At 39.3% G+C, this 23791-nt stretch overlaps 1 protein-coding gene across 9 annotated transcripts in view; it reads right to left on the reverse strand.

Moving 5' to 3' along the window:
• Positions 1-22167, reverse strand: part of LOC148846853 (uncharacterized) — a 34480-nt gene extending 12313 nt beyond the window's left edge. For 2 of the 9 annotated variants that reach the window (XR_016101296.1, XM_088952034.1), the window contains exons 1-3: positions 21673-22125; positions 17279-17322; positions 2093-2222 (exon numbers count right to left, since the gene is read on the reverse strand). Coding sequence is in view for 4 of the 9 variants with exons in the window: in XM_088952034.1 (XP_088808160.1) it covers positions 2093-2222; positions 17279-17322; positions 21673-21847 (349 nt within the window). In the remaining 5 variants the exon portion in view is untranslated. Of the gene's footprint in view, positions 1-330; positions 462-2092; positions 2223-17278; positions 17323-21672 lie in introns of those variants that run through there. The other 7 variants (XR_016101297.1, XM_088952035.1, XR_016101294.1 and 4 more) reach the window with 6 other exon arrangements.
• Positions 22168-23791: the final 1624 nt, after the last annotated feature.

The following is a 23791-nucleotide window of genomic DNA, read 5'->3' on the forward strand; positions in this document are numbered from 1 at the left end:
CAATTGCATCAAGTAGTTGATGTGATATATTACATTCCTAATTCTACGAGCCGCCTTTGTGACACGCCCCTTGAGGCTAGCCCAAACAAGTCCATGTTAGGGTCTTAAGTTCTTAGATTTCACACAAAATTTAATAATTTTATAGTTTTAACATGGACTTGTTTGGGTGTGGCACGGGGATCCGGGGGTGGAGCCCCCAGCCCAGCGGCCAGACTCAAAAAAAGGGAAAAAGCAGCAAATTTTCTATCACTGATTACCCTTATTGGGATCTTCCCCATAAATGGAGATCCTTCACATAATGAAGTTCATTTAGAGTCAATCACTGATTACCCTTATCACCGATCTCCCCGCTCCACTGTCTCATTACTCTCCTTTTACACTAGCCTCTCAATTGATCTCCTCACCTCGGTCTTCTTCTGTCCTTCAAAGAGACCACCTCCCTTGCCTAGCCACCACCTAACCTACAACACCCATTCCTTTAAGGATATATTATGAAAGAGAAAACTACCAACAACATAAAGAATTATTCATATTTTGAAATACCAAAAGAATTATTCATATAAGACAAATAAAAACCATTCAAACCCCCCTAGAAGTCAGGACCAGATAATCCCCATTCAAAAGAGGTTTTTCACATTCCTTCGTTGCCATTGTTGGCCATAGAATTAATGTCTAATAACATCATTGGTGACAGGTCCATGGAGTCCACCAAAATTGTGAAATACCATTAGGGCAAAGAATAACATGAAGAAAGTAATGCATCAAAAACTACAAAAAACTTTTTTTATACGTAATAAGAAGCATTTTATAAACCTTGGAGTGTAGCCACTGGTGACAAGCCTGAGCGTGGCAAAACAATGGGGAATGCAAGGTTTGCAAATGGAATGGATAACGCCTTAGCTAAAGCAAGGAGTTAATAGGGATGCTTCGTTTTGAGCTTGTTTGTAAGTCTAATATTCTTTTGGCATCTCCAACCATCCTTTGGGTGGCGATATTTGTAATGAAAGCTACCCATTTCCTATAAAAAAAAAAGAAACATTTTATTAAAGATCAAATAAGAATTACCAAAAAGCTACAAAAAGGTAAATTACAAAGACCCCCCTGTACTATGAGGTCTGTGACAAAGACCCCCCTGTACTTTGTTTTGCGACAAAGACCCGCATGTCATGACGCCTTAGCTAAAGCAAGGAGTTAATAGGAAGGCTTCATTTTGAGCTTGTTTAAGTCTAATATTCTTTTGGCTTCTCCCACCATCCTTTGGGTGGTGATATTTGTAATGAAAGCTACCCATTTCCTATAAAAAAAAAAAAGAAACATTTTATTAAAGATCAAATAAGAACTACAAAAAAAATCCTCCCCTTTTGATTTTTATACAGTCATTAAGTTCATTGTATTAAAATTCTATCTTAAAAACTGACCATCTAAAGTCTACTCATGAGGTTCCAATGTATTAACAAATGATGGAGATCATTTGACACTAGTAACATTTATTTTATCAATAATTGTGAAATGTATTCATTAAAATTAAGAAGAATTACAAAGCAAGGGGGCTAAACAATCTTAGCTCCCTAAAACGGTCTATGAGCAGCAAATACAATTACAATAAAGCCCAAAACAAAGAGTTTCTATTAACCCCTTGCCTGGCTAAACCATCTGCCAGTGAGTGTGCACTTCTCTTAACCCATTTGTACTGAATTTCAACATCATTAGCCAGCCACTTAAATTTTCGTTTTTCAATGTTGTACTTCCATATCCTTGAGTTATCTTCTTTTAAACAGTTCACCACCACTTCAGAATCTCCTTCAATAATCAGCTTTCTAATTTGCATCTCCTTGGCTCTTCGAACCCCTTCCCCAATTGGTCCTGAAAACATAGATAACAGATTTCCATGTTCATCTCTTATTGCTCCCCCTTCCCCAATTGGTCCTGAAAACATAGCTAACAGATCTTTTGACACTAGTAACATCAAATTTCAAAATTATGAATAATGAAGCATTCAAAAAAAAAAAATCAAGGACTGACTTAGATACCAACAAGCACAAACAAACTACCTATAAAAACATGTATTGAACTTGTTATGATTTATTCTTACCAGATAAGGCATTTCGAGAATAGCCTCCTCCTCTTCGAGCAACACGATCTGAAAATGTGTGAGATTTTGTGCCTTGCCCTATACGCTCAATTGGTTTCCGTGGCTCTGTAGAAACCTTGTAACCTGTGTTCTGAGGTCACAGGTAGATACAACAAATCACAGATAGATACACCAAATCAAGTTTTTTGGTTTAGAATAACTTTCAAATTAAGATAAAAAGCCTAGACCTAAGGTGCCATTACTTAGAGCAATGGTAAAATCTCAGGCTAGCAAGCATGAAAACGTGGATGTGAGTCTGAAAGTGACTGCTTTGTGTAAAAGAAATGCCCAACATTAGGACCATATCCACCCTACCCCTCCCAATACCTCAGAAAGCTGGGACCAAGACAAAGTAATGGCATTTTAAAAAGCCTAGACCTAACAATTTGAAGTACCTTTCCTAAATAAATAAATAAAAAATCAAGGTAAGGCTTCTTCAAGCTGCATTAAGCTTCAACAATGACGAGTTGGCCCTTGGTTTTGACAATTTTAGCCTAATGGAAAATCTCTATTAAAACTAAAAGTTGAAAAAAAAAATGTCAAAACCTGCACATTTTGGCACAAAGGAGTACAACTACAAGTACAGGTTGGCAAGTCGATCCTTGGTTTTGACATGTTTAGCCTTAAATGTGCAATTAAACTTCTACTGATACCTGAAAGGCGTATTAAGAAATAACGGGATTTAGGAAAATTTCATTGACATTTTAGATTTTTCAAATATCTTAGAAAAATATTCACAAAATTCCCCAATTTATGTGATGGCAAAATGTCCATAGATATATTGCAAGCCATGATAGTAACTCATCCAAAATACTTGTCAACATCCACAAGACTAACCAAAGATCTACCATCTATCAGTCATAGTTGTCAAGGCGACGCCTAGGCGACAAGGTGCCCTTTGAAGCTCACCTCGCCTAATCGCCAAGCAGCTTTCTATTTCCTACTATAAATTACTTTTTTATTCATTCTTTTTTGAGATTATAATTATAAAATAGACATCATTAAACTAAAATAATCATTTTGTGTGTTTATATACTAATTTCTTTTTATTATTTTCTTATTTATTAGGGTTTGATCAACACAAACATTGCTAAATGCTGTATTGAACCCTCAAAGACTTAAAAACCTGAACCAATAAGTAAGGAAGAACTTAAAATTTTATCTAATCAGCACATTTTCCTCTTCCATATATTCTACTTCTTCTTCTTCTTCTACTACTACTACTACCAATACTTTTTATTTTCTTCTTTTCCTATAACAAAAATAAGGGTTCAGCCCCTATATTTTTTGAATTTTATTTTCCTTCTTCCTTTTCTTCTCATGAATATGTTGATTTTCTATACTTTAATATGAAATTTATACTTATGAAAATTATGAATAATTATTAAAAAAATATGATTATGTTATCTAGGGAACTATCCTAGGTTCTATGTTTTTAACATAAAAAAATCCATTGCCTAGGCAACTAGGTGACAAGGCGACCCCCAGCCGCCTAGCCTCGCCTCGCCTCGGCACCTTGAAAACTATGCTATCAATCCTTGTTAGAGTGAAACCTAAATGCTTTTAATAAAAACATTAAGTCATCAAAGTTCTTTGATATACCAAAGATATCTAAGAAAAGCTGATTGCCTTGCCCTTCACAACAATGTACAGATTGCCCAGTTTGACCCCTTAATATACAAACAAAACATGCTTATGTATTTATATCTAACATCCATAAAGTGTTTTAAAAGTGCAAGGCGTAGGGGTCAATTTGCGCCTGAGGCACAAGGCGCACGCCTTTTTAAGCAAGGCACAAAAATAAAAATAAATAAATAAAAGCTAAAAAATCAAAAATGTCAAAAAAAATTAAAACAATGCAAAAAAAATAAAAAACATAATATTAATAACAAATAAACTTAAAATTTAAAATAAATGTTTTAAAAAACCTATTACCTAAAACTAAAATACATAAACATAAGATGTAAAGCATATTCAAATGAGAATTTAAAAATAAAATCAAACATATAAAACATTTTCAAGCATGTAAAGTAAAACCCACAATCTCTTTTTTTTCTCAATTTCGTTACTTCAAATTGCTAATGTGATGTAAAACATATTACATTCCTGATTCTACGAGTCGCCTTTGTGCCACACCCCCAAGGTAAGCCCAAACAAATACATGTTAGGGTCTTAAATTCTTAGTTCTCACACAAAAAAAAACAATGATTTTATAGTTTTAACTGCTTTTTAAGTAGATATTTTATTAGGATGAATGAATGAACAACATTACCAAATAGGGGGCTTGCCTCAAGGGGCATGGCATGGGGGTCAAGCCCAGCCGCTAGACTCAAAAAAAGCAAAAAAAGTGTCAAATTTTCAAAAGGCGCACCAGGTGTGCGCCTAGGCGTGCCTTTTAAATCACAACAATTGCTTGATTGAAATCCTAAATATGAATTATTTGGAAAGAGAAAGAAGCAGATTTGATATAAAAATAGCTAATGAAAGGAAGGAACCCACATGATAATGGCAATTTTATAGGAGATTGGCCATACAAAAGTTCAAAAGGGAATTAACAAAATTGGCAACCTCAAATAACACAGAATGAAACACTATTGGTTCATTTTTCAAGTAGACCTTTTTTAGAAAGGTAAAGGACTTTTATGAAAAGAAATTTCATTTCGTACCAGGCAAAATATCCCCAAATCTTTCAAGTGCAACACAAAACTGAACTGCCAGAATAAGTAAAACTGATGAAAGTTACCGTTTTTTGGGTGGTAAGCCTGTAATCTTTTCAATTATTTAATGAAAGTTACCATTTCCTATCAAAAAAATAAGTAAAACTGATCAAAATTTCCGAAATGTTCTCCCCCAAATGAGTGCACACATACTCATGTAGTCATCTGCATTTATAAGCTTTTGCCAGGTGTTAAGTATTTCATACTTCATAGCAGTGCCTCCATTGTAAGTCTTAGAAATTCTGTGAATAAATTTACAAAAAATGTTGCCAACAAACCACAGGAAACAAATTCGGCCACAATGAATCCACAGACAAACACACATGCAGAAACACACATTGGCCATTGATAGTTAAGACTGACCACGTCTGGGATTCAACTCCCCCTAGACTTTACCAAGGCACACGTTGGCACCTAGAGTATCAATGTCATATAATCCTAGAAGGCACACAACACTGTAGCAACTATAATGACGAAGGTTTTTCCCAGCTCCTAGTCATCAGAAGAAACTATAAAACTGGAGACTAAAAGACTATAACTGAAACCATCTCAGCAGCTAATAACAATACAAGTAAGCAGAAAACAACTGCTGAAAATAAATATGCTAAGCAGAATAACGACCAGATGTCCAGCAAAAAAATGTTGTAGCAACAGTCCTTAAAAATTCATCATCTTGCAAAGCTTTAATTTCAAAAACGCTTCCATTTCTCTCCTTCCAGAATATACACAGGCTACAGGTTGAGCCTCCACATTTAATTCCCTCAACTACTTAGACCCTAAAAGGGTTTTTGGCTCTGACATCCCTTGAACTATGCATAAATGTCACCTTTGACCCTAAAAATTCAAAAGAGCCATTTTCACCCTTAAACTGTGGTGAAAAGGCCACAGTAAACCCAAAAATGACAACTCTATCCCCATTGACAGTACTGTTAGATTTTTTTTCATCAATAACAACAATTCATTACTTAATCACAAAAGTAATTACAGAGAGGAAGATAAACTTTCTTATCTTCCAAATGGAGCTAAACACTCCCAAGAACAAAAAGGAAAAATGTTACACTTGTGCCCAAAACAGTGTCTCCCTATCGACTCCTTGCTTAGCTAACCCATCTGCAAAAGAGTTAGCTGATGTTTTCTCCCAGCTAATCTTAACTTCCATCTCTTGAACCAGCCACCTAAACTTCCTCCTCTCGTTACTGTACATCCATAAGCTGTTGTTTTCTTTACTTAGCCACCCTACCACCACCTCTGAATCCCCTTCAATGGTGAGTTTTCTTATATTCAGTTCCTTGGCTCTTTGAACTCCTTCCATAACTGCAAAGATTTCAGCCCTGAGAGAGTCACCCACCCCAATTGAGCCAGAGAACATGGCAGAGACAAGCCCATTCTCATCCCTAAACACACCTCCAATCCCTGATTGTCCAGGATTCCCCCGACTACTCCCATCAAAGTTTAGTTTTAAGAAGCCAGCTGGTGGGGGAGTCCAAGACACACCTAAGATTGCTTTGGTCTGAATGCAGTTAGCAATCTCACTCCACTTCCTCAACAAATCATCCATTGTGAAGTCTACAAACAGCTCTAATGATTTCAGCCACTGTACTACCCTTATATGGATCAATTCTCTTAGTTCTTCATTGCTTTTTTCTACTTGAGAAAATATTCTAGAATTCCTTTCCTCCCACAGGGCCCAACAAACTGCAGCGCTCAAACATCTCCACATGGTCCTTCCCCTTTTCCTTCGGCACCTGAAGAAAGAAGGGGAAAAAAGGCTTTGCAAATTTGAAGGACTCCAACTACATCCGAAAAGGGATAGCGCCCACCCCCAAATGGACTTAGCAAACTGGCAAGTCACCAATAGGTGGAAACCAGTCTCCCCTTCCGCTTTACAAAGAACACACCAATAAGGGGATAAACATGTCTTAGGTCTTTTCTTTTGGAGCATATAACCAGTGTTGATTCTTTCCAGAAAAGCTTCCCAACAAAAACTATCAACTCTAGGGGGAATTGGTCTGCACCAAACCTCCTTAACCGGGAAGGGAGGGCCAATAGAGCTGGGGGGCTGACTTAAGGCTTTGAAAAAAGAAGCACAAGAAAAGGAGCCAGTGGGGGTGGGGGTCCAAATTCTAGAATCCATCTTAGCAGGGTCCAGGAAAACATTATCAAGAATACCAAGGAGGCTCGAGATATAGTCCAAATCTGTATCTCTCACAACCCTTCTCAAACCCAAGTTCCAACCAAACCCAAAAGATGAAGGTGAAGGGGTAATAAAGGAAGAATTTGGCTGATTTTTTAGTATAGAGAGGGCATGCACGGAAGGAAATAAATCCTTAAGAAGGGGTGAAAAGAGGAAGCAAATCGGGAATGGCTTTCCAAGGTGATGTACTTGTGGTCCCAACTCAGATCCAGCATCCCATCCATTTTGCTTCATCCCGTGTATGCTTACCACTATTCTAGCCCATAGTCTCTCCCTTTCTATTGGGAGTCTCCATAACCATTTCCCCAAAAGATCCATATTCCTTTTCCTAATGTTCCCAAGCCCCAATCCACCAAGGTTTTTACTTCTTGTAACTACCTCCCAATTCACCCTAAGGTCCCTTTTATCCTCTCGCAGCTCCCATAGGAAATCTCTCATCATCTTCTCCAATCTACTAGAAACCTTAGCAAGAATTTTGAACACTGAGAGGAAGTAAATGGGCAAATTAGCTAGAGTAGCCTTAATCAGTAAAATCTTCCCGCCAAGGGTTCTTTGGGTTATCACCCAAAGGCATCCCTATGCAATTCAATGGCCAACCTGAGAATTGCCAACTTCAAATTCACAATATAACTCAAGTCCCCACCTTCACAAACAAAATTGTATCATCTGCAAACTATAAGTGGGTATAAGGGGAATATCCTCCCTCCCAATTCTCCAACCTCTAACAAGTCCCCTAGAATCTGCTCTATGAATCAACCTCCCTAGAACATCAGCCACCATAGTGAATAGGAAAGGAGAAAGGGGGTCACCCTGTCTTATTCCCCTAACAACGGGGGAAAAACCCACCACATTCCCATTCACTAGCACAGAATAATGACAATTCTGAACACACCCCAAAATCCATTTACACCATCTAGTCCAGAACCCAAAATTGGACATAACTTTCAATAAGAAAGACCACTCCACCAAGTCATAAGCCTTTTCCAAATCCAGCTTACAGACCACTCCCTTCTTCCTGCTCTTCCTAAAGTTCTCCATGCTCTCATTGGCAATCAAGATTTGATCAGTAATCTGTCTCCCACTCACAAAACCTCATTGATTTGGAGAGATTATTGTTGGAAAAACTTCCTTCAACCTCAAAGACAAAACATTTGCAATGATCTTATACAAGTTGTTTATCAGAATGATTGGCCTAAAGTCCTTGGGGTGGGAAGCATCTTTCTTCTTTGGGACCAATGCTAGAAAAGAAGAATCAGACCCAGGTTGATCACCCCTCTTCTATAGAATTCCTCAAACACTAGCAGAAGGTCACCTTTCACGATATCCCAACAAGCTTGATAAGAGGCCATTGTAAAACCATCCGGAAATGGAGCTTTTGTTCTATCCATAGAAAACACAGCCTTCTTAATCTCATCCATCTCAAACCTTCTTTCCAACCTCTGCCTATTAACCTCCCCTACATTTGGCTAATCCAAACCTTCTAGCCACTTCCCCCTCTTGAGTGGCCTTCTTAATATGGACTTAAAGTGTTCAACAAAAACCCCTGCTATTTCATCTTGTTGTGTGAAAACACCACCATCCACTTCCAATCCTGAGATCATGCTTTTCCTTCCCTTCCATTTGCCACAGAATGAAAAAATCTGGTATTTCTATCTCCCTCTTGCAGCCATTTGCATCGAGATTTTTGCCTCCAATTTATTTCCTCCTTTTGCAGACAATCCTCTAACCGTCATCTCTAGTGCCTTCTTTGATCCTTGTCTACTTCTCCAAATTCTCCCATTTCTTCTTTCGAGTCAAGGAACTCAATTTAATCCATCAATGTACTCTTCCTTTCTTCTAATCTCCCGAAATCCAACTTATTCCACTCCTTGAGCTTGGCTTTCAGAAATTGGAGCTTCTTATGAAATCTCATGCCTTCCCAATCCACAACTAGGTTACACTCACTCCACCATTTCTTAACTCTCAAAGTAAAACAAGGATGGAGCAACCATATAATCTCAAACCTAAGAGGGGTAGGCCCTCCTCTCCTCTCCTCTTTGCAAATCACAATTGGCCAATGATCCAAGGTCAGTCTAGGAAGAGACCTAGAGGCAAGGTGGCCCCAATGGTCTTCCCAATCCAATGAAAAAAGAAACCCATCCAGCTTAGAACAGATAGGACTTGATTGGAGATTGGACCAAGTGAAAGACTTTTGGGCTAAAGGTATCTCTTTAACAGCATTGTTAGATAAACAATAAAATAATAAGGCCTGCTAATGTGGCACTACTCAAGTCAAATATACCTAGGAAATTACAAGTGGGAACCACTTAAAATTCTCACCCATTCAAATGTGACCAAAAACAAAAACAAAAAAAAAGTAATTTTACTTAATACTAAATTATTAATAAGATAATAAATTATTAACAAAACAAAAATAGTCTGGTTGTTTCAACTTGAATAATTTCAAGGGGAAAAATAACAGGTGGGTTTCACATAAAATTCCCACATCTCTCTCTCTCTACTCCACCGTAACCATTGCTCGTTGCAACTAAACCACAATACCACCATAGTTGAACAACTATCCCCACAGCAGGGAAGATGGCAGCGACAGCTATGCATTGTATTGCAACTATCAACATCTCCAAGTTGTCTAAACAGGTTTGCTCATATGTGATGGCAGAGTTGAGCCACATCCTGAAGCTTGGAGAAATAGGTTGACCCACATTCTGAGCTGCCCTAGAAGTTCATCGTGCAAACAGGTTTGCACATAGGAGAAATTGATTGGTTTAGTAGTTTTGAATGGAGATTAACCAAAACCCTAGAATATAATTCATTGTCTTCTACATAGTCGTTTCCAACCAAGCCCTTTTTTGGATAAAAAACAACTACACCTTATAGCAGAATTAATTGTTGTCATTATGAAACCAACATCACACATTTGATGCTAGAGCTTGTGGTAGCTTTCATCACCACAAATCCTAGAATGGAATCTTATTTTGGATCTTCAACAATATAGACCTCCACTATACCCTATTTTATAATGATGTAGAGATTTCCTGTTCGATGAGAAAACTTCTGTTAGTGGTGTTAGTGAAGGGGTATTTCAGTCTTTGTACTTGTTGAGAATGTTGATGTGTACAGTTATGTTAGTTCGAGTGCCTCTTACTTAAAGAAGGGCTCAAGTCTTTTCCAATAAGTTGATAATATAATAACAATTCTGGCCGAATCTAGGGATAACTTTTTCTCTAATTCAAACCAGCCTTTCTCTCTTTCCTCTCTTTTCTCTCTTCTTCTTTCTTCTCCTACTTCTTGTTGTTTACTTTACTTTACAGTCAACGAACGAGACAGAATTCTAGGGCAGATCAAACTTCAACATGGTATCAGAGAAAGGTTCACCAAATCAGACTTGCTAGAATTCTGTCTTCTGCACATTCAAATTAGGGTTTCTCTTGGGTTTCTTAGTAGTGAGTTGGAGACTGGGAAAAGGGCTGAAAAGGAGTGATCGCTCTCTTCCCTAGGAGGTTCCTATGCCTCCGATTGTGTCGTTGGTGATTGGTTGTTGTGGTTTCTAAGCCCTAGTTAGCACTGGTACGTGTGGTGCAGTGGTGTCTCAGCTTCGTGTGGTTGGCCTTCAGGCGATGAGGTAAAGTTTTTTTTTATGCATATTTTTCAGTTATGGAATACATGAGAGGTGTACTACAGTTCGCATGATGGGTTTTCAGATTGCAGTATGCTAGGGTTTATGCTAGGGTTTATTCTGGTTTGTGTGTGATTCGAAGGGCAATAGTGTCTACTTAATGGTGAAACTTCCTTTAGTTGTAGATTAGGGTTGGTAGTGTTACAAGTGTGGTTTCCAGCATTTGATATCGCTGAAATCAGTGTGTAGACTTCGGTGAGTAGGGGATGTGGTGTTGCAGTTTTCAGCATTTAATACTGCTGAAATCAGTGTGCAGATTTCGGTGAGTAGGGTTTGTGGTGTTGTAGTTCTCAGCATTTATTACCGTTGAAATCAATGTGCAGATTTCGATGAAGTGTCTGTGTGTAGTGCTCATAACTCAGTGCTCAGAATTTAATGATCAGGGAGTTCGGCAATGGCAGATAAAAGTGATAATAAACCTAGTGTCATGATATCTACTAACTACCTGAATGTCCAAATGACCTCCATTAAACTGAATGGAGAGAATTATGTCCCTTGGGCCAAATCTGTAGAGGTTTTTCGAAAGGCGAAGAAGAAAGTGAAGCATATAAGAGAGGAGAAACCCCTCGCTAATTCTCAGGAATATGAAGACTAGGAATAGTAAGATACACAGATCATTACATGGTTGTGGAACAATAAGAAACCCGAAATCAGTGTGAACTTCATGTTTCTTGACATAGCCAAAGAGGTGTGGGATCATGCTAAGAAACTGTATTCAGGTCAGGATAATACCACTAGGGTATATCAACTGTATCAGGAATACTTCAATCTGCAACAGGGAAATCAAAGCCTTGAGGAGTACTATGCCATTGTGAGGAATACCCGTAATGAGTTAAATGGCTATCATCCTCTCACTTCAGATGTCAAAGTTCAACAGCAACAGCGAGAGTAGCTTGATGTGACACAGTTTCTGGTGGGGCTAAAGTCTAAGTACGAACCAATACGAGCCCAAATACTAGGGGAACCTGCTCTTCCATCTTTAGAGGAGGTGTTTGCTCGTCTTCGAAAGGCTTCCATTGGATCTATGGACTCTAATGTCTCCGATAAATCAGCATTTGCAGTGTCGAGAGGACGAGGTGGCAGAAGTGGGGCTCGAGGAGCCCAGCCTGATAGAAGTGGTAGTGGTGGATCTACACATCCGTGGTGGTGGTCGTACTGGAGGTAGAGAATCAGGGAGAGCTCGTGGTAGATGACGTGGCTCGGGTCCACGGAAGGGTACTCTTTGTGGTTTGGATGGACATACCATTAACTACTGTTATGACTTACATGGTCCTCCCTAGACGTGGGCCAACCATGCCATGACTAGTGACACCAGTTTTAGTTGTAGACAGAAGAACCGGTCAGCTGACCCGATGCCTTCTACTCCCTCAGATGGTCCAGGCAAAAAGATGGTGAGTGTTCCTCGAGATGAGTATGAGAGGTTTGTTCAATCCAAGTTGCAGCAGATCTCAACTTCCTTTGCACACTCAGGTATGGCTTGTTTGGCATCCACACCAAACCCCTGGATTATTGACTCTGGAGCCTCCGATCACATGACGGGAAATCCAGGTGTGTTTTCATCTCTCACTCATTGCTCAACATCACAATCTGTTACCCTTGCTAATGGCCCCACGTCATCTATCTGTGGTGTTGGTAATGTTGACCTAGACCCTGTATCCCTATCCTCTGTTTTATATGTACCTAAGCTTCCATTTAATCTTATGTCTGTTAGTAAGCTGACCAAGTCCCTTAAGTGCTCCATCACATTTTACCCTTCTATGTGTGTTTTTCAGGATCTCAAGACGGGGATGAAGATTGATGGAGGGCATGAAGCCGGTGGACTGTATTATCTTGACGATGGTGGAAGAACGTCAACGGCCCTTTAGTCATCCATTTCTCCTCTCCAGTGGCATTGTAGATTTGGTCATCCTTCGTTGAAAGTGTTGCAGTCCTTAGTCCCTTCATTGATTCAACTTTCAGTTTTAGATTGTAAGTCATGTCAATTTGGGAAACACCATCGTGTTCCCTTTTGTTCTAGGGTCGTTAACCGTGTGTCAAATCTTTTTTCTTTAATTAATTCAGATGTTTGGGGTCCTTATAAAGTGATGTCATATAATGGATACCGATATTTTGTTATTTTTGTTGATGACTGTTCAAGAATGGCGTGGCTCTATTTAATGAAAGAAAGAAGTGAATTATTTGCCATCTTCCAGAAATTTTATGCTGAGATTCGCAATTCACATCAAAATTTTCTGTTCTGATAATGGTCGTGAATACTTGTCTTCATTTTTTCAAGAATACTTGGACCAACATGGCATTATACACCAAACTTCATGTACCTACACTCCGCAACAAAATGGGGTTGCTGAGAGAAAGAACTGCCATCTTGTAGAAACGGCATGCTCCCTCATGCACCACATGAATGTTCCCAAAACCTTTTGGCGCGATGCAATGCTCACCTTTTGTTTCTTAATTAATTGGATGCCCACGTCTATCATTGATGGTCGTTCTCCTTTTAGTGTCTTATTCCCCAACATGTCTCCGTTTCCGCTTTCTCCTCGGTTATTTAGGTATGTCTGCTTCGTTCATAATCTGGGTCCCGGGATTGACAAGTTAGATGCACGTTCCCTGAAGTGTATCTTCCTTGGTTATTCCCGAACTCAGAAAGGGTACAAGTGTTACCATCCCAATTCTCGTCGTTCCTTGGTATGTGCTGATGTTACATTCTTCGATCTACTCCTTTCTTCATGGGGTCCGGTGTTGCTGCTTCCTCCACATCACCACCTCCTCTTCCTCTTCCTCTTCCTGCGGTTGATCCACCTCCTCTGGTTCCAGTCATGCCCATCTGTCACGTGTATACACATCGCCCGCGTGTACCGACTGCAACTCCTCCAGCTTCATCACCGTCAACAGATCCAGCTTCAGCTTCGACACCAGCCTCCAACCGAGATCTTCCTATTGCCTTCCGAAAAGGTAAATGTACTTGCACCCTTCACCCTATTTCCAATTTTCTTTCACTTACCCACCTCTCCGCCTCCCATCGCCAGTTCATATCTTTGTTATCCTCTGTGGTTATTCCTAAAGATGTCCAAGAAGCCCTTACCTCTCCAGAGTGGTGCCATGCTATGGAAGAAGAGCTCTCTACCCTGCATCATAATCACACTTGGGATCTCACCGCTCTTCCTCCTAGGAAGCAGGTTGTCGGTTGTAAGTGGGTGCATAGTGTTAAGTACTTGCCAGATGGTCGTGTTGAGCGCCTGAAGGCGCGGCTGGTTGCCAAAGGGTACTCCCAAACCTATGGCATTGACTACACAGAGACATTCTCCCCAGTTGCTAAGATAGGGTCAGTTCTTGTCGTCATCTCCCTTGCAGCTATGTATGATTGGCCTCTCCATCAACTAGATATCAAAAATGCCTTTTTGCATGGTGATTTGCTCGAGAAGGTCTACAAGGAGCAACCACTCGGGTTTGTTGCTCATGGGAGGATGGTAAGGTATGCAAACTTAAGAAGGCTATTTATGGACTTAAACAGTCCCCTCGAACATGGTTTGGTAGGTTCAGTGAGGTGGTCAAAAAGTTTGGTATGAAACAGTGCCAAGTTGATCACTTTGTCTTCAGTTTTGACTCTTCGGCAGGCAAAATAATATTGGTGGTGCATGTGGATGATATCGTTGTGACTGGGAATGATAAAATGGGCATTGACAAATTGAAGGCATTCCTACAAAAACACTTTCAGACAAAGGACCTTGGCAAGTTGAAAAACTTTTTGGGCATAGAGGTAGCAAGATATAAGCATGGCATCAATTTGTGTCAGAGGAAATATGTGATTGATTTACTGAAAGAAACAGGGTTGTTGGGTATTAAACCGGCTGACACACCTATGGAAACAAATACGAGGCTAAGCAGTGATATAGGTGAAGTATTTGAAGACCCTGGCAGATACTGACGACTTGTAGGCAAACTAAACTATCTAACCATTACTCGGCCAGATATTTAATTTGCCATTGGTGTGGTGAATCAGTTCATGCAGAAACCTTTGGTCCCACATTGGAATGCAGTGCTAAGGATTGTGAGGTATCTAAAAGGAGTTCCTGGTCGTGATTTGCTGTACAGGAGTGGTGGAAAACTGGTAGTAGAATGACACACCGATGCTGATTGGGCAGGTTCTATGTCTGATAGACGATCTACCACAGGCTATTGCACCTTTCTGGGGGGTAACCTGGTAACGTGAAAAAGTAAGAAGCAAACAGTTGTGGCAAGAAGCAGTGCAGAAGCAGAATATAGGGCCATGGCACATACTGCTTGTGAATTAGTGTGGCTGAGGAACCTTCTACAGGAGATAGGATATGACATCAGTACTCCAATGAAGCTCTATCGTGACAATCAAGCAACAGTTCATATCCTTTCCAATCCAGTGTTTCATGAAAGAACCAAGCACATCGAAGTTGATTGTCATTTTGTGAGAGAGAAGGTGCTGAATGGGGTGACAGAAACTGCATATGTTAGTACGGGAAACTAGTGGGCAGACTTGCTTACAAAAGGTTTGAGTCGGGGGAGAGTGGACTACATATGTAACAAGCTCAGATTATATGATATATACTCACCAGCTTGAGGGGGAGTGTTAGTGAAGGGGTATTTCAGTCTTTGTACTTGTTGAGAATGTTGATGTGTACGGTTATGTTAGTTTGAGTGCCTTTTACTTAAAGACGGGCACTTAAGTCTTTTCCAATAAGTTAATAATATAATAACAGGTCTGGTCGAATCTAGGGATAACTTTTTCTCTAATTCGAACCAGCCTTTCTCTCTTTCCTCTCTTTTCTCTCTTCTTCTTTCCACTCCTACTTCTTGCTGTACTTTACTTTACTTTACAGTCAACGAACGAGACAGAATTCTAGGGCATGTCAAACTTCAACAACTTCTTTTACCTTTGGTCACAATCAACAAACGCACCATCCATTTTGAACCAGATATGAAACTGAGATTTCCTTTTTTATTATAAACCAAGTTGCCAAGCAAGTTTTACCTTTGAGAGCACTAAATCTCTTGATTTGGTGACATAGAAGGATGAAAGCAACGCTAATAAATTTAGAGAGGGTAGCGAAGGAGACTTGCTTTTTGATAATATAAGAGTATAAGCATATCATGGCAAGAACCATGGTAGTCCCTATTGATCAGGATGACCAAAATCCTCACTTTAGCCTGGTCCACAATGCACGTGAAGTGAGGCAGTCTGAAATTTAGACTCAGCTCTCAAACATAGACTCCAAGATTTAATGCCAGATCTTCTATGGAGAATTGTAAGAGTAGAATAGTTTTTTTTTTCTTTTTTAAGTTCTTAATTCAGTTGTCATGAGGTGGACGTGCCTCAGCTCCCCTTGCCCTACCTCCATCAAGGAGATGGACGAGTTGAGTCAATCAATAACTTCTTCGAATCGGATCTGGCAATCCCATAGTGCCACCACCAGAGCTGGATCACTGTTTATCTTGGCGATGAACTTCCAGGGCAGCAAAGAGAGATTGGAGAGCTTGTTCAAGGCCACTAGCAGAGACAAGTTGAACATCTCTTTCAGGTTTGTCATTTCCTATTGGTGTTCAAGGGAAGAGCTGTTGGATACATAGGATTTCGGGTAGAGTGACATTGCAAACAGTTTTGATGGAGTCATCCATGAAGGTCGTTGAAGGGATAGAGTTGTCCCCATCATTGTTCTCATTCTTATGTGTCGTGGTGTCAAGTGCCAACCACGAAAGCAACAATGACAATGCCAAGACGATGGACAAGACAGCAATGATGATCAAATGCATGCGAGTCTCCCTACAAAATGCATGCTCTTCCAACTCGCCTACCTTGTCATGGCAAAGGACTACAAACAGAGGTGATGCAAGCCCAGCACCACCACCTCTGGGGTTGCTACAGCTAATATTGAACCCTTTGCCAACTCTGTAGGGTCACCACCACTGTGGAAGTAGGGGTGGTTCCCATGTCAATGCCATTAATGCAATCTCAGGTAACTAGGTTCATCCTTTTAGAAAAGGTCTACCTCATGCTTATTACGTTGTGCATCAAGGGGACAAGCAGATTTGCCAACAAGATGGCCATACATGGATTGGCTTAACGTGAGAGAAGAGGGCAACTACTAGTTCAGTCAATGGTTATGATAGAGAAGAGAGCAAAGAAAGAAGAAGAAGAGAGAGAGAGAGAGAGAGAGAGAGAGATGGCTCCATTGTTGCTCTTGTTCTCAGTCAAGAGAAGAGGTGAACTGTGAATAGTGATTTTATTCTTTTTTGTGTTAACGGAACCCGTCAACGACATTAGAGAAATCGTCACTTTTGAATTTAATGTGGCCTTTTCACCATAGTTTGAGTATGAAAATGGTCCTTTAGAATCTTTAGAGTCAAAAGTGGCCTTTTCACAAAGATCAAGGGGTGTTAGAGTCAAAAATCCTAAATAAAAAGATACATAGCAGTCACTTCCATGAGCATCTATCATGCAAATACACATAAATGATAATTAGAAGTTTGATCGATAAGATAAGGGTTAAACATGTGTTCAATGGTGCTTCAGCAATTTATATATGCCATACCTCTTTCCCTTTGTCCCTTCTTCTCTTCACCTCATGAAATGGATCTAAAAAACATAACAAAGTGTAAGAGACAATTATGTAAACATAAAGAAAAAGAAAGAGACGATATATTATAAACAAACTAGCACGGACAAGTTCACCTATTCGGGTATATAACTTCAGCTAGAAAAATCATGTTGGTAGCCTATGTTCAAAGTTCAAAGAATTGATATGATACACCCCGTATCAGGCGTATCCTATCGTATCTTTTGGGGTCCGAAACGCCTGTTTACAGGTGTTTTAGGACCCCACTCTTTTTTAATAAAAAATATGTTAAAATATCTTTCCAAAAACCAAATTTAAAAAAAAAAACTAAAAAAAAAAGTCATTTCCGCTTGTATCTAAGTACCGATACGCCTCTGCCGATACACAGAGGCGTATCGATACTTTGAACCTTGCCTATGTTTAGCACCATTCTCCTACTGCTAAGATTATCCATTAGGCATTTCTCCAACCAATATGAAAAATGATATCCTAGATGGCATTCCTGGACACCAAATTTTGAGCTGGGGAATGAACCATCTACTTCTACTTCATTGTTCATCTTTTTGAAGGAGTGCACAGTAAAGGTCCTTGATCTGTCCCACGTTACACGTTCTATCTTCCTCAGTTCTCCATTGATTGGTATAATACCCTCTAAATTGTGTGAAGCGTCACAGATAAAGATTCAACTTCTCAATCATTCATGTTTCTTCTAAACTGTGGGCTTCATAATATGAACCTAAGGCCAATCAGCCACCATAGCATCCTTAACATGGGCCTCCAAAAATAAAGGAACTTCACCATTAGTGAGCAGTTACCACACCATATGTCCTTCCAAATCCTAACTATTACGCCATTTCCAATTTGGTATTTAATTCCTTTTAAGAACATTTGATAGGATATATCAATTCCTCTCCGCATTGTGCACATATAAGTGTCATTGCTATTCCTCGTGTCCCATCCAAACCATTTTTCACATATTTTCATTGGACAAACTGTTTCCACAATCTTCTTGGCTCCAAATAGAGTCTACCAAAACAAGGCAAAAAGAAGTGGCAACTCAAAAAGGGCCAATCCAGTCCAAGACGCATTTTCATACCAATTGCAGTACCAATAAAGACAATGGTCCAATACAGTCCCAAGAGGCCAAGGCCCCAAATATCAACATCTCAGCAAGACTACCCCATGGAGAAACAATTTGATTTTTTTTTAATAAATAGAAACAATGTAAAAATAACCAACAAAGAACCAATGGAGAGACCAAAACTCACACCATCCCCCAAATGAAGCCCTTGAATACAACTGTCCACACAACCAAAATAGGCAGTCACTCTTAACACCTCTCTTTAATTTCCTGCTACCTCTTGACTACATCAAGCCACCTATATTCTTCCTAATTATTCTTCACCGGTTCCCCTACATCTCAAGCCATGAGATTAGACACCTCCTTGCTCATCAGCCTCATCTTGCCCTTCCCCCTCCCCCCCACTAAAAATGGCATCACCATCTCAACATCCATGCAATTCTGATTACCCAAAATTTCCTTTTCCTTCCTTACCCCCACCTTTCCTTCCAACACCCATAATATCACATTATCACTTCAGTGAAGGCTTCACACACAAATAAAAAAACAAACATAAAGATGTAACAACTCACACTTCAATCAATCTATCTACAAGGACTCATTGTATAGATTCGATAGTAACATTTAGTACCTTTTAAACAATCTTCAAAAGCAAAAGGCTGTTCTATTGTTTTCCTTCTAAAGAAAAGAGTTGTCAAAACAGAAGATAACTAAAGATATTGGAAGGAGAAAATTCTCTGCAGTATATTAATGAAAGTATGTCAATATCAGAGACCTTGAGGATTTCATCTTGGATTGCATTCTATCAAAAGCTATGTCCTCTGGAAAACTGTTTGTACACAACTTTCTGGGATAAAATCTGGTGTATATTTGGAAATGCAGTTTGCATCTTTGGAGTCCAAAAGATTCTAAAAGAAAAGTCAAATTTGGAGTCACAGAGAGTAGCTAGGAAAACCATAACCAAAATGCAATGAAATTCACTGTTTCTTGTGAATAAATCAGGTTCAAAGCTGAAAACAGAGACAGTAAATACTTTTTTTCAAAAGAAAGTATAGACAGTAACCTTTCTAGTTGGACCTGTAACAGGAAATTTTTCTGATAGGAAATGACAATAAAAAGCTAATTTTTATGGCAAGCAAGTAAGTATCCAAATGCACGCCAGAGTTCCTGCTGAGTGTTCAACGTGACATTTGAAACTCCAAAATCCGATGTCTCTGAATTCTGAACAGACTTTTCCGTGATAAGCATTTATTTGTCTGAACAGTCTCGCTGAAGATAACTGCAGTATCATGTCAGAGTTGTTGAAAAAAGTGCTAATTAGAACTGTTAACGGGCTACGCTTTGGGGTCAACTTTACACTATCTTGGGTTTGGGCTCGGGCTTCGGGCCGGGCCCATTAGAAATTTTGACAAAAGCCAAGCTTGAGCCCAGCCCATGAGCAGGTCTAGTGCTAATTGTAGTTTCTTCTCTTTGAACATGGATATAATGGGTATTCTTGTCTTTGGGAAAGTTTTTAAAAGCCAAAAGAATAAAGAAATGATTATGTGATAATGTGAACAACTGATGCGTGATGAGAGGTGATTCAATCACTTATTAATGAGGGAAAATTACCAGAAACTCATATAACTGGGCCTATCAAAGTGTAACCAAACACACTAAAAGAAGAATAACCACATATCTAGTTAGTTTCAGAAATAAGTGGCAATTTTTCAGACTTCCAATTTCCAAGTGCTACCCCCATTGCTGTTTTAAAATACTCCACTTTATCAGGCCAGCATTTAAGTTAATATAAAATCTTGTTGCTTAAAAATTAAAACCCTTCTAATCAATTCTCTAACAACAATTAAAACTTGCAAATAATGCAAAAGCAATAAATCATAAACAAGTTTGATTAGGAAGTGGATGAAAAGGTTGTCAATTTTATGAGCCAAATTCGCAGTTATACAGGTACCTCAAATAACCGCTACACACCAGATGTGTTCATACTGCATCCAGTCAAGGAAAGATGTGTGGACAGGAGTTTTATCTCATAAAGAACTAAATAATGCCCTTAAGTGCATCCTAAGAAATAATAGATACAGTGGGAATTGTAATATTTCTTTAAAATTATGCAAATTTTTATTCAGTAAAATATGATGCAGAAATAAATTAACATTTTTATCTTTTGGATGCCTCGAGAAGGTACGAATATGTTCTGAAACATGAAAGTGGAAGGATGCCTCAATGTCTAAACCTTGGGACAGAAAAATAGAGCATAGACAGCAACACTTCCACCTCCAAGATGATGCCCATGCATTTATTTTTGGGAAAAATGGTTATTTGCAACTAAAAAGACCACCAGTGATAGTCTGGATTATCTGGGGCCTTGGGAGGATGAAGTGAAAATACATACCTAACCTTTCATATTTTTGGCACAAAGTGGCCACTCTCAAACTCAAACCTCCTATCAGCCCCTGAAAATTCACCATTCCGCCAAGGAATAGCTCCTAAGGAAGAACATTACCCAATGTTGGTCGGTATCTTGGGTCATGAGAGGAGTGGATTATTGAATGTAAACATATGACATCACATGCTGGTTTTGTGGCATAGAACACGCACACCACACAGGTGACTTTATGGGTGTAAGTGGGGTATTAACAAAATTAGTCAAATCATATCAAATACAATTTCATATAAACAAAACACAAAGTGTTAATTTAGCCTTCAAAAAAAACATAAAGGGTTAATTTATACGAAAATAAACGTGTGCAGGCTTTTGACTTAGTACGTCACAAAAATGGCCCGTGCTAACTGGTCAAACCAAAGTGCTCAAGGCGACAACTATATTAGAAACGAATTAATTACAACGATACTGTAGTACAAGTACAATTAAATGCAGCATAATCCCAGTGCAATTATAATGCTGACACAAACCAATGTGGTTACAATGCTGGCAACGGAGCAAAAGATATGATATGGGAAAAACGCCAGTTTGAACACATCGTTATTGAGAAATGTAATCTTCCAAAACCCACAAGTTGGAGTTCATTAACCAAAGCTTCCAAGTTCCAAGCAAACCCTCGCATGGTTGCGAAAGTTCTTAAACATCCACAAGGTAGACCGAACGCCAAAGTGCGAAGTTTCTGTTCAAAATGAAACTTAACCACCGGATTCGACGACACAGGCAAGAAACAAGCAAATCCACTTCGCTCAAAATGCTAACAACCCCCAAATTAAACTTGGTTCCATGTAAAATCCACCAAAAATAAAACCAAGAAGTGAGAGATGCTTAGAATGGATACAAACAAACCTTGATTTAGCAATTTCTGGGCCGTCTCATTAGGGTCCATGTTGGTCTCCTTGAGCATGACGTAAATATCGGCCTCCGAGTGGTTCCCGACGATTTCTTTTATCGATTGGATTGTTTTCCGCACACGAGCAGGTAGAATTTGAGTACCACCGTCAGGACGCGATCCAGAGACCATCTCCGTTGGGATGAAGATGGGATAAAAATGCAGGGGAAGATATTATATAATAATAAACAACAGAAGAAAGCAAACCCTCAAACCGCTATTGAAGACGAAGCTAACAGCATGAAGAGACGGTGAATGGATCTTTGAAGTCGAAGCAGGGGGTCGCACTGCTTGGCATCCCTCGAGAAAAGGCCGCGAAAACAGCCGAAACAGAGGGTGGGGGGGAAAGGGAGGGAGAAAGAGAGAGGGAAACAAAATAGTTTGGCAAGCGAGGGTTTTGAAAACATTTTACCCCGGAGACTACCAAGAGCTACGAAAATTCTATTTTTTCCATTAGTTTACGTAAATACCCTTTCAATTTAACTGCACTCACAGTTACACTGTTAGATAAGTCAAGGAATGGAGCTTGACATGGGGTTGCCTCGACTTATGATTTAGAGACCGGATCTACTCCTCACACTGGGCGCCTCATTCGCGCCTCACACGTAACATCATACCATGCATCGAAAACATTGAAGGCCATCCAACTGTAGACCCATCTTGGAAGCATGTACGATAAATATTCGTAATGTTCGGTTGGATATTATATACGCAGGATTTTTACCTGAAAGAGATCCGGTCTCATCCCCACGTACCTTACAAGGGCCAGCTTGCTAATAAAAAGTCTCCAACGAGTTGTAACGGATTGAATGAGTTGGGTTGATAGTTGATACTGAAGAGTTGGAATCTTCATACCGATCTCACAGTTACATCCCACCGGCACCGTGTATCGGAAACATTTCTCCATGGATTTAAATAAAAGTACATGAAATATTCCCGTGTTCTGCGGCAGAAACCAGACTTGATACTGAAGGCTTTAGCTGATCAGCGGGCTGTTAACCTCATCATTGGTTCGACAGCTCACTAATCTAAATGCCAATATTTTGATGTGCAGGGAACTGAATGCCTGAATGGGTTAATGTATTATGTGATTCAAGTTAAAGGGGTGCAACTCAAGTTAGTTGGATTGGGTTGAAGGTCAACCCATACGATATGGGCCATACCCAACCCAATGGACCCTATGGGTGCAAACTTTGGGCTTGGGTGTGGGCCTGGTCCAATTTGAGGTTAAGGCCAAGTTTATCAACACAACCCTATATGTGTACTATTGTTTTTTTTTTTCATAAATTCATGAAAATAAAGTGTATAGCTTGAGGAAGTCCTTACATGGCTTAAAACAACTTCCCAAAACATTGTTTAGTAAGTTTTATATGGCCGCTTCAACAAGTATGGTTCATGTAATGCTAGATTCATAACTTTCTTTGTTAAAATGTGTTGAGGGCATGTTGCAATGTTAATAATATATGTGGATGATATCATCATAGGTATACAGGTCAAAAGAGTTCTTAACCATCAAATTTTATGTGAACAATCAAGGGACTCTAAAGTATTTCCTTGGGATCAAGATTGTCCACTAAAAATGTATATTTATCTCTTAAAAGAAATGCATCCCGGATCTATTTTCTATTAATGGTAATCGTGGACTAGGTGATTGTGATGGAAAAAAATTAAAAATAAATGAAAAACCATTCCAAAGGTTAGAGAGAAGATTGTTATATCTTTCCATGGCACGTATCAATATTGTTCGTGGTATTAGGGTTCAAAGTCAATTCATGTAGTCCTTAAAGTACCACACTCCAAGACTATTGAGAGGATTCATAGGATATTTGTAGGGTTTGATTTGCTATTCAATAAACATAACCATCTGAAAGTGGAAGTGTATACATATGTGGACTAGGTGAATGTTGTAGATGATAGAATATCAACCAATGAAAATCTAGTGACATGGAGAGGTAAGAAATAAAGTGTGGTTGCAAGGTCAAGTATTGTGATTGAGCATAGAGTTATTACAGAAGATTGCTGAAGTATTTTGGTTGAAAATCTATTAAGGTAGCTTAGGTTTAATGTTGACAACCA

This window comes from Nelumbo lutea, chromosome 6 (assembly GCF_056320005.1).
Source record: "Nelumbo lutea isolate HS-2025 chromosome 6, American lotus-T2T, whole genome shotgun sequence".
Classification (NCBI taxonomy): Eukaryota; Viridiplantae; Streptophyta; class Magnoliopsida; order Proteales; family Nelumbonaceae; genus Nelumbo; species Nelumbo lutea.